At 43.0% G+C, this 12180-nt stretch overlaps 1 protein-coding gene across 1 annotated transcript in view; it reads left to right on the plus strand.

Annotated features, from left to right (window-relative positions):
• LOC145407475 (putative neural-cadherin 2) overlaps positions 1 to 12180 on the plus strand; it is a 152452-nt gene that overhangs the window by 64964 nt on the left and 75308 nt on the right. Inside the window, exons 5-6 of the mRNA XM_080278404.1 lie at positions 7081 to 7218; positions 8873 to 9653. Coding sequence (XP_080134530.1) covers positions 7081 to 7218; positions 8873 to 9653 — 919 coding nt within the window. The remainder of the gene's footprint in view (positions 1 to 7080; positions 7219 to 8872; positions 9654 to 12180) is intronic.

Below are 12180 nucleotides of genomic sequence, written 5' to 3' on the forward strand. Positions count from 1 at the left end.
AGCTGAATTAAATCGCTTGATAGCAACAAGTGTATCCGGAAAAAAAAAAAAAAAGGTCCCTGAGCTGAACACACAAATGGAATCATCCCTTAGTCCCTAAACCCAAACCAGCCTACCCTGAACCGCTAATTTCACTGCGTTTCCCTCGCTCATTTTTAAACCTTTTAGCTCCGAGACATAGTAATCTTTCTTTTATTTTATCCTTACTACCCTCTGACGATGTTACTCAGGTTAAAATGGATCTATGGAAGGGTTAATGAAGACTGAATCCAGCCCCTACAGTTTGAAAGACTAAAAAGTCGTCAGGAAATAGCAAACCTGAACACCAGTGTTAATCGTCTCTGCACGCAACCCTTCCGAGACCCAAACCAACTCATCCAAGACTCTCTTTTATTCTTGCTACGGACAGACGATTTTATTAATATTAGTAAGGGTATTTATTAGGAAATAGGCTAATGAACGTTGATATCAGCCTTGTTGTTCGAAAAGTCTATCCAAAAGCTGAATGAAATCGTCTGCAGGCTTTATCTAATACCTACACGCTTGGAGATCAGATGTCTTCCACAGCTAAATGAAATCGTGTGGAGAGAGCAAGAGTATTAATGATGCTGTCTGACAGGAGTTAACTGGCCCTCCAAACCTCAAACTAACCCACTCAGTTCTCCACATCCCTTCCACAGCACTTCTTCGTTGATAGCACCGTATTCTTGTGTCAACATTCTTTCAGACCTCGAACTATACCACTCAGTTCTACAGCTCGTTTACTTTAACTTGGCGGAGGCTTTCGTGTATTTGCAACCTATTTCTCGTAGTTCAGTGGTAGATTAAGTATATGGCTCCTCATCCTTTCCAGAGCACTTGCAATGCAACGTCCCTACATCCATTCCACAGCACTTCTTTGTTACTAGCACCATTTCATTGACAGAATAAGACTGCGCTGCGTCCCTACATCATTCCTACAGCACTTCGTCGTTACTAACATCATATTCCAGTGTTACGCCCTTGATACAGTTCAGCATTAAAGATGGAGATCAGGCAATCTGAGGCCAAGTTAAAGTGAACGGAGTGAAGGTCAACCACGAACCCACCTGGTACTCGCTCACTTGGCCACGTCTGACTTTTGGTTTTTTGAAGGAACTCTGAATCGTATATATGAAAGATCCTAACCTTGTCATAAGGTATACAAGTCTTTACAACATTTAACTTTTATCAGATCAGTTAGTTCTTCGTATTTTGGCTCAGTTTTCAGTCTAATTTGTCTGTGAATTTATGGTGGCCGTATGAGAATGAATCTTAATCATTTCCTACGATATACAAGTCTTCATAAAACTTAAGGATTATCACATCATTTTGTTTTTGGTATAGTGCCCATTTAATATTCAATGTGGTTTGGCTGTGAAGTGTATGGTGGGTGAATGAGTGAAGTTAAGCATAATATATACAAACAGTCTTAAGCACAGATTAAGCGTAGAAAAGTTTAGGAAGGACAGATTAAGCTGAGGAGAGTTTAGGAAGGACAGGTTAAGCGTAAAAATGTTTATGAAAGGTTAAACATAGAGTTTACGAAGGACAATTATGAAGGACAGGTTAAGGGTAGGAGAGTTTATGAAGGACAGGTTAAGCGTAGGAGAGTTTAAGAAGGACAAGTTAAGCGTAGGAGAGTTTAGGAGAGACAGATTAAGCTTAGGAGAGTTCAGGAAGGACAGGTTAAGTGTAAGAATGCTTAGGAAGGACAGGTTAAGAGTAGGAGAGTTTAGGAAGGACAGGTTAAGCGTAGGAGAGTTCAGGAACGACAGGTTAAGCATAGGAAAGTGTAAGAAGGACAGGTTAAGGTAGAGTTTGTAAATTCGGTCCCTCGGTCGGAATACCTGACTGTCGCAAATCCTCTTACCGCCGCCGCCGCCGACTCTTTCATTCCACATTTTTAGTCCGCGGGCGCCTTTCATGATTTCCATGCTAATGTGCCGGGGATTTTGGTATACGAATTTATTTTCCTGATGCCGTGAGTATTTTTCCCTCTTGATTCGGCGATTTGTGAATATTGTACAGGAAGACTAGTATTATTTTTACGATTTTGTTTTCCTGATTCAATGAGTTTCTTTTTCCTCTCTCTTGATTCTGCGATTTGTGAATATTGTACAGGAACACTAGTATTTTTTTTACGGATTTATTTTCATGATTCCGCGATTTTTTTTTCCTTCTGTTGATTCGGCGATTTATGAATATTGTACAGGGACTCGGCTGTTATTTATGAGGGAGATTATGTTACTGTTGATTTTTTTGCCTCGGACTTCTATTTATAGCTGGACGATTTTACGCAGGTCCCCACAAGCCATCCAGAGCCGATTATTTCCACTCCCTTGCCCAGTACACCTCCCCACACCTTAAAAACATCGTTCTTACCTGTGATGCTTTATACTGAATTTTGTGTGTGAAGCTATAGTCTGTCTGTCTGCCTGTCTGTCTGTCACACACACACACACACACACACACACACACACACACACAGACACACACACACACACACAGACACACACACACACACACACACACACACACACACACACACACACACACACACACACACACACACACACACACACACACACACACACACACACACACACACACACACACACACAGGAGTAGACTGTAGTACCAGTCGAGCAGGGCAGTACTCCCGAGGTGGATGGAAAGCTGATGACAGGGAGTGCTGGAGCTCCCGTTTCATCAGCCCTCAGGACTAGTTCCTGACCGTCCCCCTTTGCTGAACTTTTTCAGTGACCCAGTTACACAGAGAGTAGGCCAGCATGCTCTCCAGTACAAATTTCTCTAACTATCTTCATCAAACTACATGCACAGTACACACTACACTTCCTATTCAAAATTTAACTCAAAATGGCGTCTCTTTACCAAGCCTCGGAGTCCCCAGGGGGGAGGACCATAAATGCCCCCACCATCCGCCCCTCTCCCGGTGATGACTCGAGGTGCCTGGAACCACTGTCTGACTCTCTTCTTCTTCATTTCTGCAACATTCGCGGCCTTTCCTCTAACTTTCGCTCTGTTGAGCACCACCTCTCCTCCTCTAAACCTCACCTTCTTTTTCTAACTGAGACTCAGCTGTCTGAGACAACTGACAGCAAACCCTTTTCTGTATCCTCCTACTTTCTCTATACTCATTTCAAAGCCAAAGGTGGCTGTTGTGTATATATACGCAACGACTTATCTTGCTCTCGTGTTCCTGAACTCGATTCTTCTGAATTCTCTACACTCTGGCTTCGGCTTTCCTGTCATTCTCTGACTAAATATATCTGTGCTGTTTACTTATCCCCTAATTCTACTGACTATCAAAAATTCTTCGACTATCTTACTTCTACGATGGAACACGTTCTATCCATTTCTCCTTTCTCTGAAATCTCCATTCTAGGAGATTTCAATGTTCACCACCACCTTTGGCTCTCCTCTCCTTTCACGGATCCACCTGGTGAACAAGCCTACATCTTTTCTATCCTTAATGACCTAGAGCAGCTTGTACAGCACCCTACCCGTATCCCTGATCGCCTTGGAGAGAGCTCCAACATACTTGACCTCTTCCTCACAACTAATCCTTCTGCTTACTCTGTTAATCTTTTTTCTCCGTTGGGCTCCTCCGATCACAACCTTATTACCTTAACCTGTCCTATCACTCCGGTACGGCCTGTGGACCCTCCAGGGAACCGTCGTCTATGGCATTTTGGAGCCGCAGACTGGGAGGCCCTCAGGCAGCACTTCTTTGATTTTCCCTGGAATGATTATTGCTCCCATGGCCGGGAGCCATCTGAGTGTGCCTTGCGCATTACGGATGTTATTCTCTCGGGCATGGAAGCATACATTCCTTTCTCATATCCTTTGACTAACGCAAGAAAGCCTTGGTTTAATCACGCTTGTTCTAATGCTGTCCGCAACAAGGAGAGGGCCTACAAAAGGTACCGGAGCCAACCCACCCCTGAATCACATCATCTTTACGTTTCTGCCAGGAATCGTGCTAAGTCTGTTCTTCGCTCTACTAAAAATAATTTCATCCATACTAAATGCTCTCAACTCTCCAACTCGAATTCTTCCCGCTCCTTCTGGCACCTTGCCAAAAATCTTTCTAACAACTTTACCTCATCATCCTTCCCTCCTCTTTTCTACTCTGATGGTTCTGTAGCTATTTCTTCTACTGATAAAGCAGATCTCTTCGCACAGACTTTCTCCTCCAATTCCACCTTAGACGATTCCAGTGCTGTTCCTCCATCTCTTCCCCCCTCTGACTTCCTCATGGCTGACATTAAAATTTCTTCAGTTGATGTATTTTCTGCCATCACTGGCCTCAGTACTAACAAGGCATATGGGCCTGATGGGGTCCCTCCTGTTTTTCTTAAGAACTGTGCTTCTGTGCTTACACCCTGCCTAGGCAAACTCTTTCGCCTTTGCCTGTCAACTTATACCTTTCCTTCTTGCTGGAAGTTTGCTCTCATTCAGCCAGTCCCAAAGAAGGGTGACCACTCCCAACCCTCCAACTATCGTCCAATTGCTTTAACGTCCTGTATTTCAAAAGTTTTCGAGTCAATTCTTAATAGAAAAATTTTAAGGCATCTTTCCTATCACAACCTTCTTTCCGATCGTCAGTACGGATTCCGACAGGGACGCTCCACTGGCGATCTTCTCACCTACCTTTCAGACTCCTGGTCATCCTCCTTTCGGGACTTTGGCGAAAGCTTTGCCATTGCTCTTGACATCTCAAAGGCTTTCGATCGAGTCTGGCATAAATCTTTAATTTCCAAACTGCCCTCCTACGGTTTCTATCCTTCTATCTGTGCCTTCATCGCTAGCTTCCTTTCTGGTCGTTCTATAGCCGCTGTTGTAGACGGCCATCGTTCTTCTCCTAGATCTATCAACAGTGGTGTTCCTCAGGGCTCTGTCCTATCACCAACTCTCTTCCTTTTATTCATCAATGATCTTCTAAGCTGTACATCTAACCCTATCCACTCATACGCTGATGACTCCACCTTTCACCTTTCCATTCGGTTCCCGCAACGCCCATCTCAACAGTTACTTCATCAAACAAGGGATGAGGCTATGGCACACCTAATTTCTGACTTGGCTCGTATCTCTGACTGGGGTAAAAATAATATGGTTGTTTTTAATGCATCTAAGACTCAGTTCCTACACCTATCAACCCGACAAAATCTTCCACAGGTATACCCACTAATGTTTAATAATATTCAGCTTAATCCTGCATCATCCTTGAACATGCTTGGGGTTTCATTTACTCGGGACTTATCTTGGAAAGATCATATTACATCTCTTGTAAAATCTGCTTCCAAGAGATTGGGTGTGCTAAGCCGACTCCACTCTTTCTTTACCCCTGCACAATTGTTGACTCTATACAGGGGTTTTATCCGCCCCTGTGTGGAGTACAACTCTCATGTGTGGGGAGGCTCCCCACATAAAGCTCTTCTCAATAGGGTGGAGTCAAAGGCTTTTCGTCTCATTAACTCTCCTCCTCTTACTGACTCTTTTCAACCTCTGTCTCCTCGCCGCACTGTTGCATCTTTATCTCTTTTCTATCGCTACTTTAATGGTCACTGCTCCTCTGAACTGTCTGCTTGCATTCCTCCACCTCTACGACGGGCGCGTAGCACCCGTCTGGCAGCAAACTCTCATCCCTTTTCTGTCCAACTCTCTAATGCAAGAGTTAACCGTTACTCCCAGTCTTTCATTTATGCAACAGGTCAGCTCTGGAACTGTCTCCCTCTATCTGTATTTCCTGCTGCCTATGATCTCCAGTCTTTCAAACGCAGTGTGTCCAGGCATCTCAAAATGATCGGATCTTGAATTTGGCTCTCTGTTGTGTTTTGTTTTTCTCTTGGAGGGAACTGTTACTGCGGGCGCATGGCCTTTGGTTCCTTCTTCCTCGCATATAACACACACACACACACACACACACACACACACACACACACACACACACACACACACACACACACACACACACACACATACGCAACCTCATGCACTCCTTTTCAGTCTCACATTCAAGTCCACTATGCATCTCAGTAATTCCTCACCTTTGACCCAGTCTGTCTGACGGAATATTTTGGTATCTTGTTCTAGACCTTCTCCGTGGAACTCCGAAACTTGGAGCGAAAAAGAAACGTTCCTGAAGCTACGTGTGGCTAACAATCACTTCAAAGGTAGCGTCCAGGAACTTAAAAGTAAGAAAAAGCCCTTTGAAGAGCATTGGTCCACCGATAATGGGGCTGACTCTAAAATTCACCTTGTAATTACTGCCGCTTGGGGTCTTATCAGGGCTTCGCACGGTCAGGTTCCCCAGTCGTCTCACTGATCCCCGTCACTGCCAGCTCTTCATTCACCTAATAACTTATCCACTTGCGTTTGTGTGTTTGCCCATGTAAAGAGGTTAATTTTGCCAGCTCACCCTGGCGTGTACGGTAGTTATGCGGGTGTTTGTATCAGTGTCATCATTGTTAGATACGCTGGGAGTTTTTATAAGTCATCATTTTTTTTTTTTTTTATGTATTTTGTATATGATACCAGGAATAATTTTTGTTAATGTCGTCAGGTATTTTTAGTCAAAGCCATCAGCTGTATTATATCAGTATCACATATTTGTCTGAAAGTCTCATTTCGTATATAATGTTTATGTCACAATTTCTGTTTTGTCAGTGTCCTTAGTTTCTCCTAATGACAAACGTGTCCAGTGTGTAAAAGGAATGAATCAGTCCAACTAATTTCACTTTGTAGTTTTGTTACCATTGCCTCTCACAGTGAAGAACCTCTTTGAGTCCTTTGATCTTTGCATCTACGAATCTTCATGTCTCTGATAAGATAAACACTTCAGATCCATGCTTGGTTCTGATTGATATCTCTTTCTCACTGAGAATAACTTCCCCAGAATTCCGAGAATTCAGTGTGAAGCCATCATTATCTTCAGGAATGCTGTGTAAAGCCTTGAATAGCTTTCTTTGGATTTCCAGATACGTAAATAACCTGCTTTGATTCTTGGTGTGAAGTGCCCCGCCTGTCTGTCCTCAGGTGGTGGCAGAGGACCAGGACTTCATGGACCACCACGGGCTGCTGTACACGGTGCGAGGTGACGGTGTGGACGGGTATGCCCCTGGCGATGCATTCTTTACCATCAACTCACTCACAGGCGAACTAATCCAGCTAAGGGTATGTTGAAATAGAATATTTAAGGGTAAGATGTCAGGTACCAGAGTCCATAAAGCCTCTAAACTACTGTCTTCAGTTATCTCTTACTTCTCTGCCTGTCTTCCTTTAAACAGTCTTCCACTGCATCTTTTCATTTGGTACTTAGTTTATCTCTCTTCATTCTTCCATCAGTATTGCGTTCATACACTTTTCTTTGTGAACTATGCATTCTTCATCCGTTCCATATGTTGAGGCACTCACAGTACTTTTTCCTACCTAAATCTGTTACTTCTCTCTGTATATTGGTTGTTTTGTCCATCTGTGTGTTTACGTGCCACCACATGCTCTCTTTAGGTTAAGAAAGCTATTTTACTGTTCTCAGTTAAAGCTCTTGTCAGATCACTGTTCACTTTTCACATTCCCTAGTCAGCACTGTCACCAACATACTGTTAAAGAGGGATTGCTTTAATTGCCTGGTCACTCTATCAGACTTCCTTTTCTTAATAGACTTCCAGGGTTTTCAGTCTCCACCACACACTTATCAATGAACCGTTCAGTTTACAGAATATCTCTAGTTATCAGTGCCTTTGTCATAAATGACATAGTGGCTGCTTTTTCTCGCATTCATTTTGACATTTCTTTGCCTTTGCAAGCTTCTGTTTTTACAAAGCAAGGTCTTCAACATTCATTCCTCATTTCCAGCACCTCCTACATGTAATATGGTATTAAATCCTTCTTCTCCTTTTTAAGATTCGAGGTACATCACCTCCTCCTCTCTCCCTTACTTTCCATATTACTTCATCAATACACAAATCCAACTACAAGGAGAAATCACACACCTCCAGTTCAGACCTAAACTTAGATCGCATTTTTCAGTAAACTATCCATTTTCATTTATTATTGCCTTTGCTCCATTGTGTGCATTATTTGTGGCATTCGGCAGTCTGCTACTTCATCATATATTCTTTTTCCTTTTCACAAAGCATGCATGTCTTTTTATCCTGTTATGAGCCTTTAATAGAGTCATGGATGTTACATGTAGCTTCCTGTTTAATGCTTATATAACCTAACTCATTCCTAAAACGAAAAAATATTAGGTCCACACACCCTCACCTACTACCAACCTCATCCCGTTCTCCTCTTAGCTAGTCTCTGCAACAGTGTCCTCATCAGTCACCATTCTCTCACACACTTTCTCTCACTGCACTGAACAGATTACTACCACTGTAATTTACATACTTTCTTCTATCCTCTCCTTCCTATTATATAACGATACAATTTTATCTTCCTTTCTGTTATAAAACATCATTTCTTGTTCCCATGAAATTTTAAAAACTGCAACCAGGCGACTACAGTCTCTCCCCAGTATTTTAATATGTCATCAGATTTCGTCTGCATAAGGAAGCATCCCCATCCCAAGCTTCTTCAAGATTGCCACATCTCTTTCATTAGTGCTTTCCATATCATTTCTGGCAATCCCGAAAATGCGAGCACAGCCTCCATTACACACTGATAAGATTTTTTATATTAGATTGTTTATGTAGTTAGCCTTGCCCTTTTATTTTTACTGTGTTTAGTCCTATCCATAGCTCACTATTTTCTTTCTCTTTCCACTTCAGTCATGATGAAACATATAGTACTTATTTCAGGATGTGTCCTCTGCTCTTCCCTGCAGGCACTGGATCGCGACCCGCCTCGAGGTAAGGCTGTGTGGAAGGTGCGGGTGCAGGTGAGAGACGGGCAGGCGCTATGGAGCCGCCAGGCCATGCAACGCTACCTGGCTAACAAGGCCAAGGCCACAAATGCCAGCACTACAAACCATAACACTGGACGACAGAGGACAGCACGTGAGTTTGTGTTCAGGGCAAACAGTGGAAGAAAATCATTTGGTGTGTATGGCATTAGGAAGAGATATGGCTGGACTAAAATGAAGCATTTGTTATTAACAAGATATGAAACATATACTGAAAGTGAAAATCAGCACAGTAAGCTCGCGACTAAGAGCCCAGATAGAGTCCTCCGTGGCCAGGGCATAGCAAGTGTGGACAAAGAGGCCACCCACCTGGATTATGGTGTTGCGGCTTACCCGAGGGGCCGAAGGGCCAGGAGGTCAGGGGAAGGAGAGAAGAGCTTTAGGGAGTGGGTGGAGGAGAACCAGGATGGGGACGAAGCGAGAAACTTTATGAGATGGGTATCAGCAGACCAGGATGATGAGGAAGCGAGGAGCTTCAGGGAGTGGGTGGAGGATGAACAGCATGACATGTGTGGCGGTAATGTGACTGAGCCCGAGGGTGGACGTCAGGCCGGGGCGGGTCGGGGCCTGCATGGCCTTGGTGGGTCGCTGGTACACGTGGCCGAGACGGAGGTCACCATCAGAGTGAAGGACGTCAACGACAACCCACCCGTCTTCCCCAACACAACCATGTTTGGTCTGGTGCAGGAGAACGGACCCATCGGTGAGTTGGCGTGTGGTGGGTCAGTTTTACTCATGGAAATCGGTAAATCCTGAGCCATGATTCAGTGAGTAACAGGTCATTCGTCAGAATTACTCCTGATTTAAGGTAAGTTAGCCCCATATACTGTAAAAGGCTTGGAAATCTTGAGCATATTTCACTTGAGTTTCTTCTAAGCTACTGTATATCGTGAGTCCTGATGACTTATTCTTGTCATGGGTCAGTTGATAGAATGTTAGTACCGGTGTTAATTACTAGGATCTTGAGAGTATTGAGAAGTGGACTTTTTAAAACCTTGTTGTAACATTGTATTAACGAATTATATCAAAATGTAAGATGGTGAAGGCTCCACAATTCTGAATTGTGAATAATTAAGGTTTTTACACCTTTCACTGCAAGAACCACCACTGGAAATATTATTCTGAATAACGCCAGACGGTTTAGCCCACGAGAACTCACAGGTAACGCGTCACAACCTATACATAGTTGGATTAGAAGACTCATTAACACCCCAAATTCTTGATATTCTTAATCACATACGAGTATATGATCAACATGAGTATTAAAAAGCATATATTATTCCTAGATTAACTTGATCCATTTTATGAAGTTAATACTATACTTTGATAAGCGTCTCTGTAAGTACGACTGTAAGTTCTAGCTGTTGTCCACTGGCGTGAATATTAGCAGCTACCTTCATGACCTTCAGCTTTCGAGATGCTGATTTATATGTCGTATCTATCTCATCAATGAAAATTAGATTAACAGTAGGGTGAACTCGTATTTTTAGCACACAACTCTCTCTAGCAGAGGGGTATTCAAATGTCGTGCTCAGACCACAAGTCAAACCATAATATAACCTTCTCTATGATGACTGCCTTATAGCCTCTTGTTGTACACACACACACACACACACACACACACACACACACACACACACACACACCGCCAGACAGTTCTATTCGGCTTAGGAGTTTTGTAGAATTTATCACAGTTTAAGAGATCTTAGAAGATAAAAATTACCCCCCCCCCACACACACACACCGGGTTCTGCGGTAAACTGGGCAGATACAGTAGCAAACTGATAAGGATGGGGAGTTAGAAATCCTCTTCAATGGAAAAGAAAACAGAATGCGGAATCAGAGCTGAAATTCACAAGTAAATCAACGTTGAATTCTTTGCTGCAACCATGACTTTTCTCACAGTAAGGACAGGATTAGAACAGTGCGGCAATGCCCCATGTTGTTAGTTTTTCCTTAAAAAACAAATCCAATTTATGTCGTGGAACTTACCGTAATTTACTTTTGCATAAAGGAAAACACATTGGGTCCATTCTGGTGTTTAAGTGACGTTCTCCTGACTTTTGCACATACCAATAAATTTTTCCTCTTGCTTGCACTATAGCTCTTCCAGAACAGTACTGTATTTGACTTGGCCTTTAAACCCTTAACTAGGATGACACACACTCTAATTTATTCCCACTACTTCAAGGCGAATCTGTATAATCCAGAACAGAACCTCGTAACGGGATTTAAAAAGAAAAAACAAAAAAAACATGAAGCTTTTGTTTACCGTAATGATTTTTTTTCCATGTTATTTCTCCTTCGTCCCTGCAATGTCACTACACTAAGGAGGACCGCTACACTGTTTTAACTCTAATTTGGACTAAAATTACCATCTCTCTATCCTCACTGCTGAGTTTTAACCATAAACTAACGCTAGAATACGGTGTTAATCACATAGAAGTGCTATGGAAAGAATGTAGACTGTAGAACCTTAATATTGTCTTTTTCTCTCACACAGCTAGGTGAAGTAAGCCGCAGAAAGGTCGAATATATGTGCCTAATTAGCGTAAAAGAACTATAGGAATGATTGGGTCAGTGCACTGTTCCGTCAAAGGCATAGGCTTGTATTATCGTGGGTTGAGGAAGCTTCCTGACATCCTATTCTAAGCGATTTATTTTGCTTTTTACACCTTACTGCCGTCTTGTGTTCCACAAATCTTTCCGACATCGCCATTCGCAGCATAAATAACGTACTGAAGGACACCAACTATCCATATCCAAAGAATAGTTCGCTAGAAAAAAAAAAAGTGCAAGGGAGCTTCGTTAACCGACGAGATAACGAGCCCTGTAGTGTGTGCTGTCCCTCCATGCCTACCCTTAGCAAAAGCTTGGTGCATTGAACGACCTGTTTTTGGAAGTCCAAAGATTTTTATAGATTGCACAGGTTGTTGTTGTTGTTGGTGGTGGTGGTGGTGGGGATGATGGTGGTGATCAACCCCAGTATGTCGCCGAGCAGACCCATCAATCGCAGACAAGCAACCCCCCCTGCAACACCATCCCATGCAGTTAACCGATATTTTCTTGCGGTCAACAAAGCCTCGTTACAGCTAGGCGCGGGGGAAAGTGTGGAGCTTTAGTTAATGGGTGGACGCCACATTTGCGTCTCTCCACGAAGTCAACAAGGACACAATAGTAGGCTCCACTTCACCCCGTACTTTGGTTAAATGGTTGTTTGGTGATCACCC

This window comes from Coenobita brevimanus, chromosome 73 (assembly GCF_032717465.1).
Source record: "Coenobita brevimanus isolate Jiangsu-jjx chromosome 73, ASM3271746v2, whole genome shotgun sequence".
NCBI lineage: Eukaryota > Metazoa > Arthropoda > Malacostraca > Decapoda > Coenobitidae > Coenobita > Coenobita brevimanus.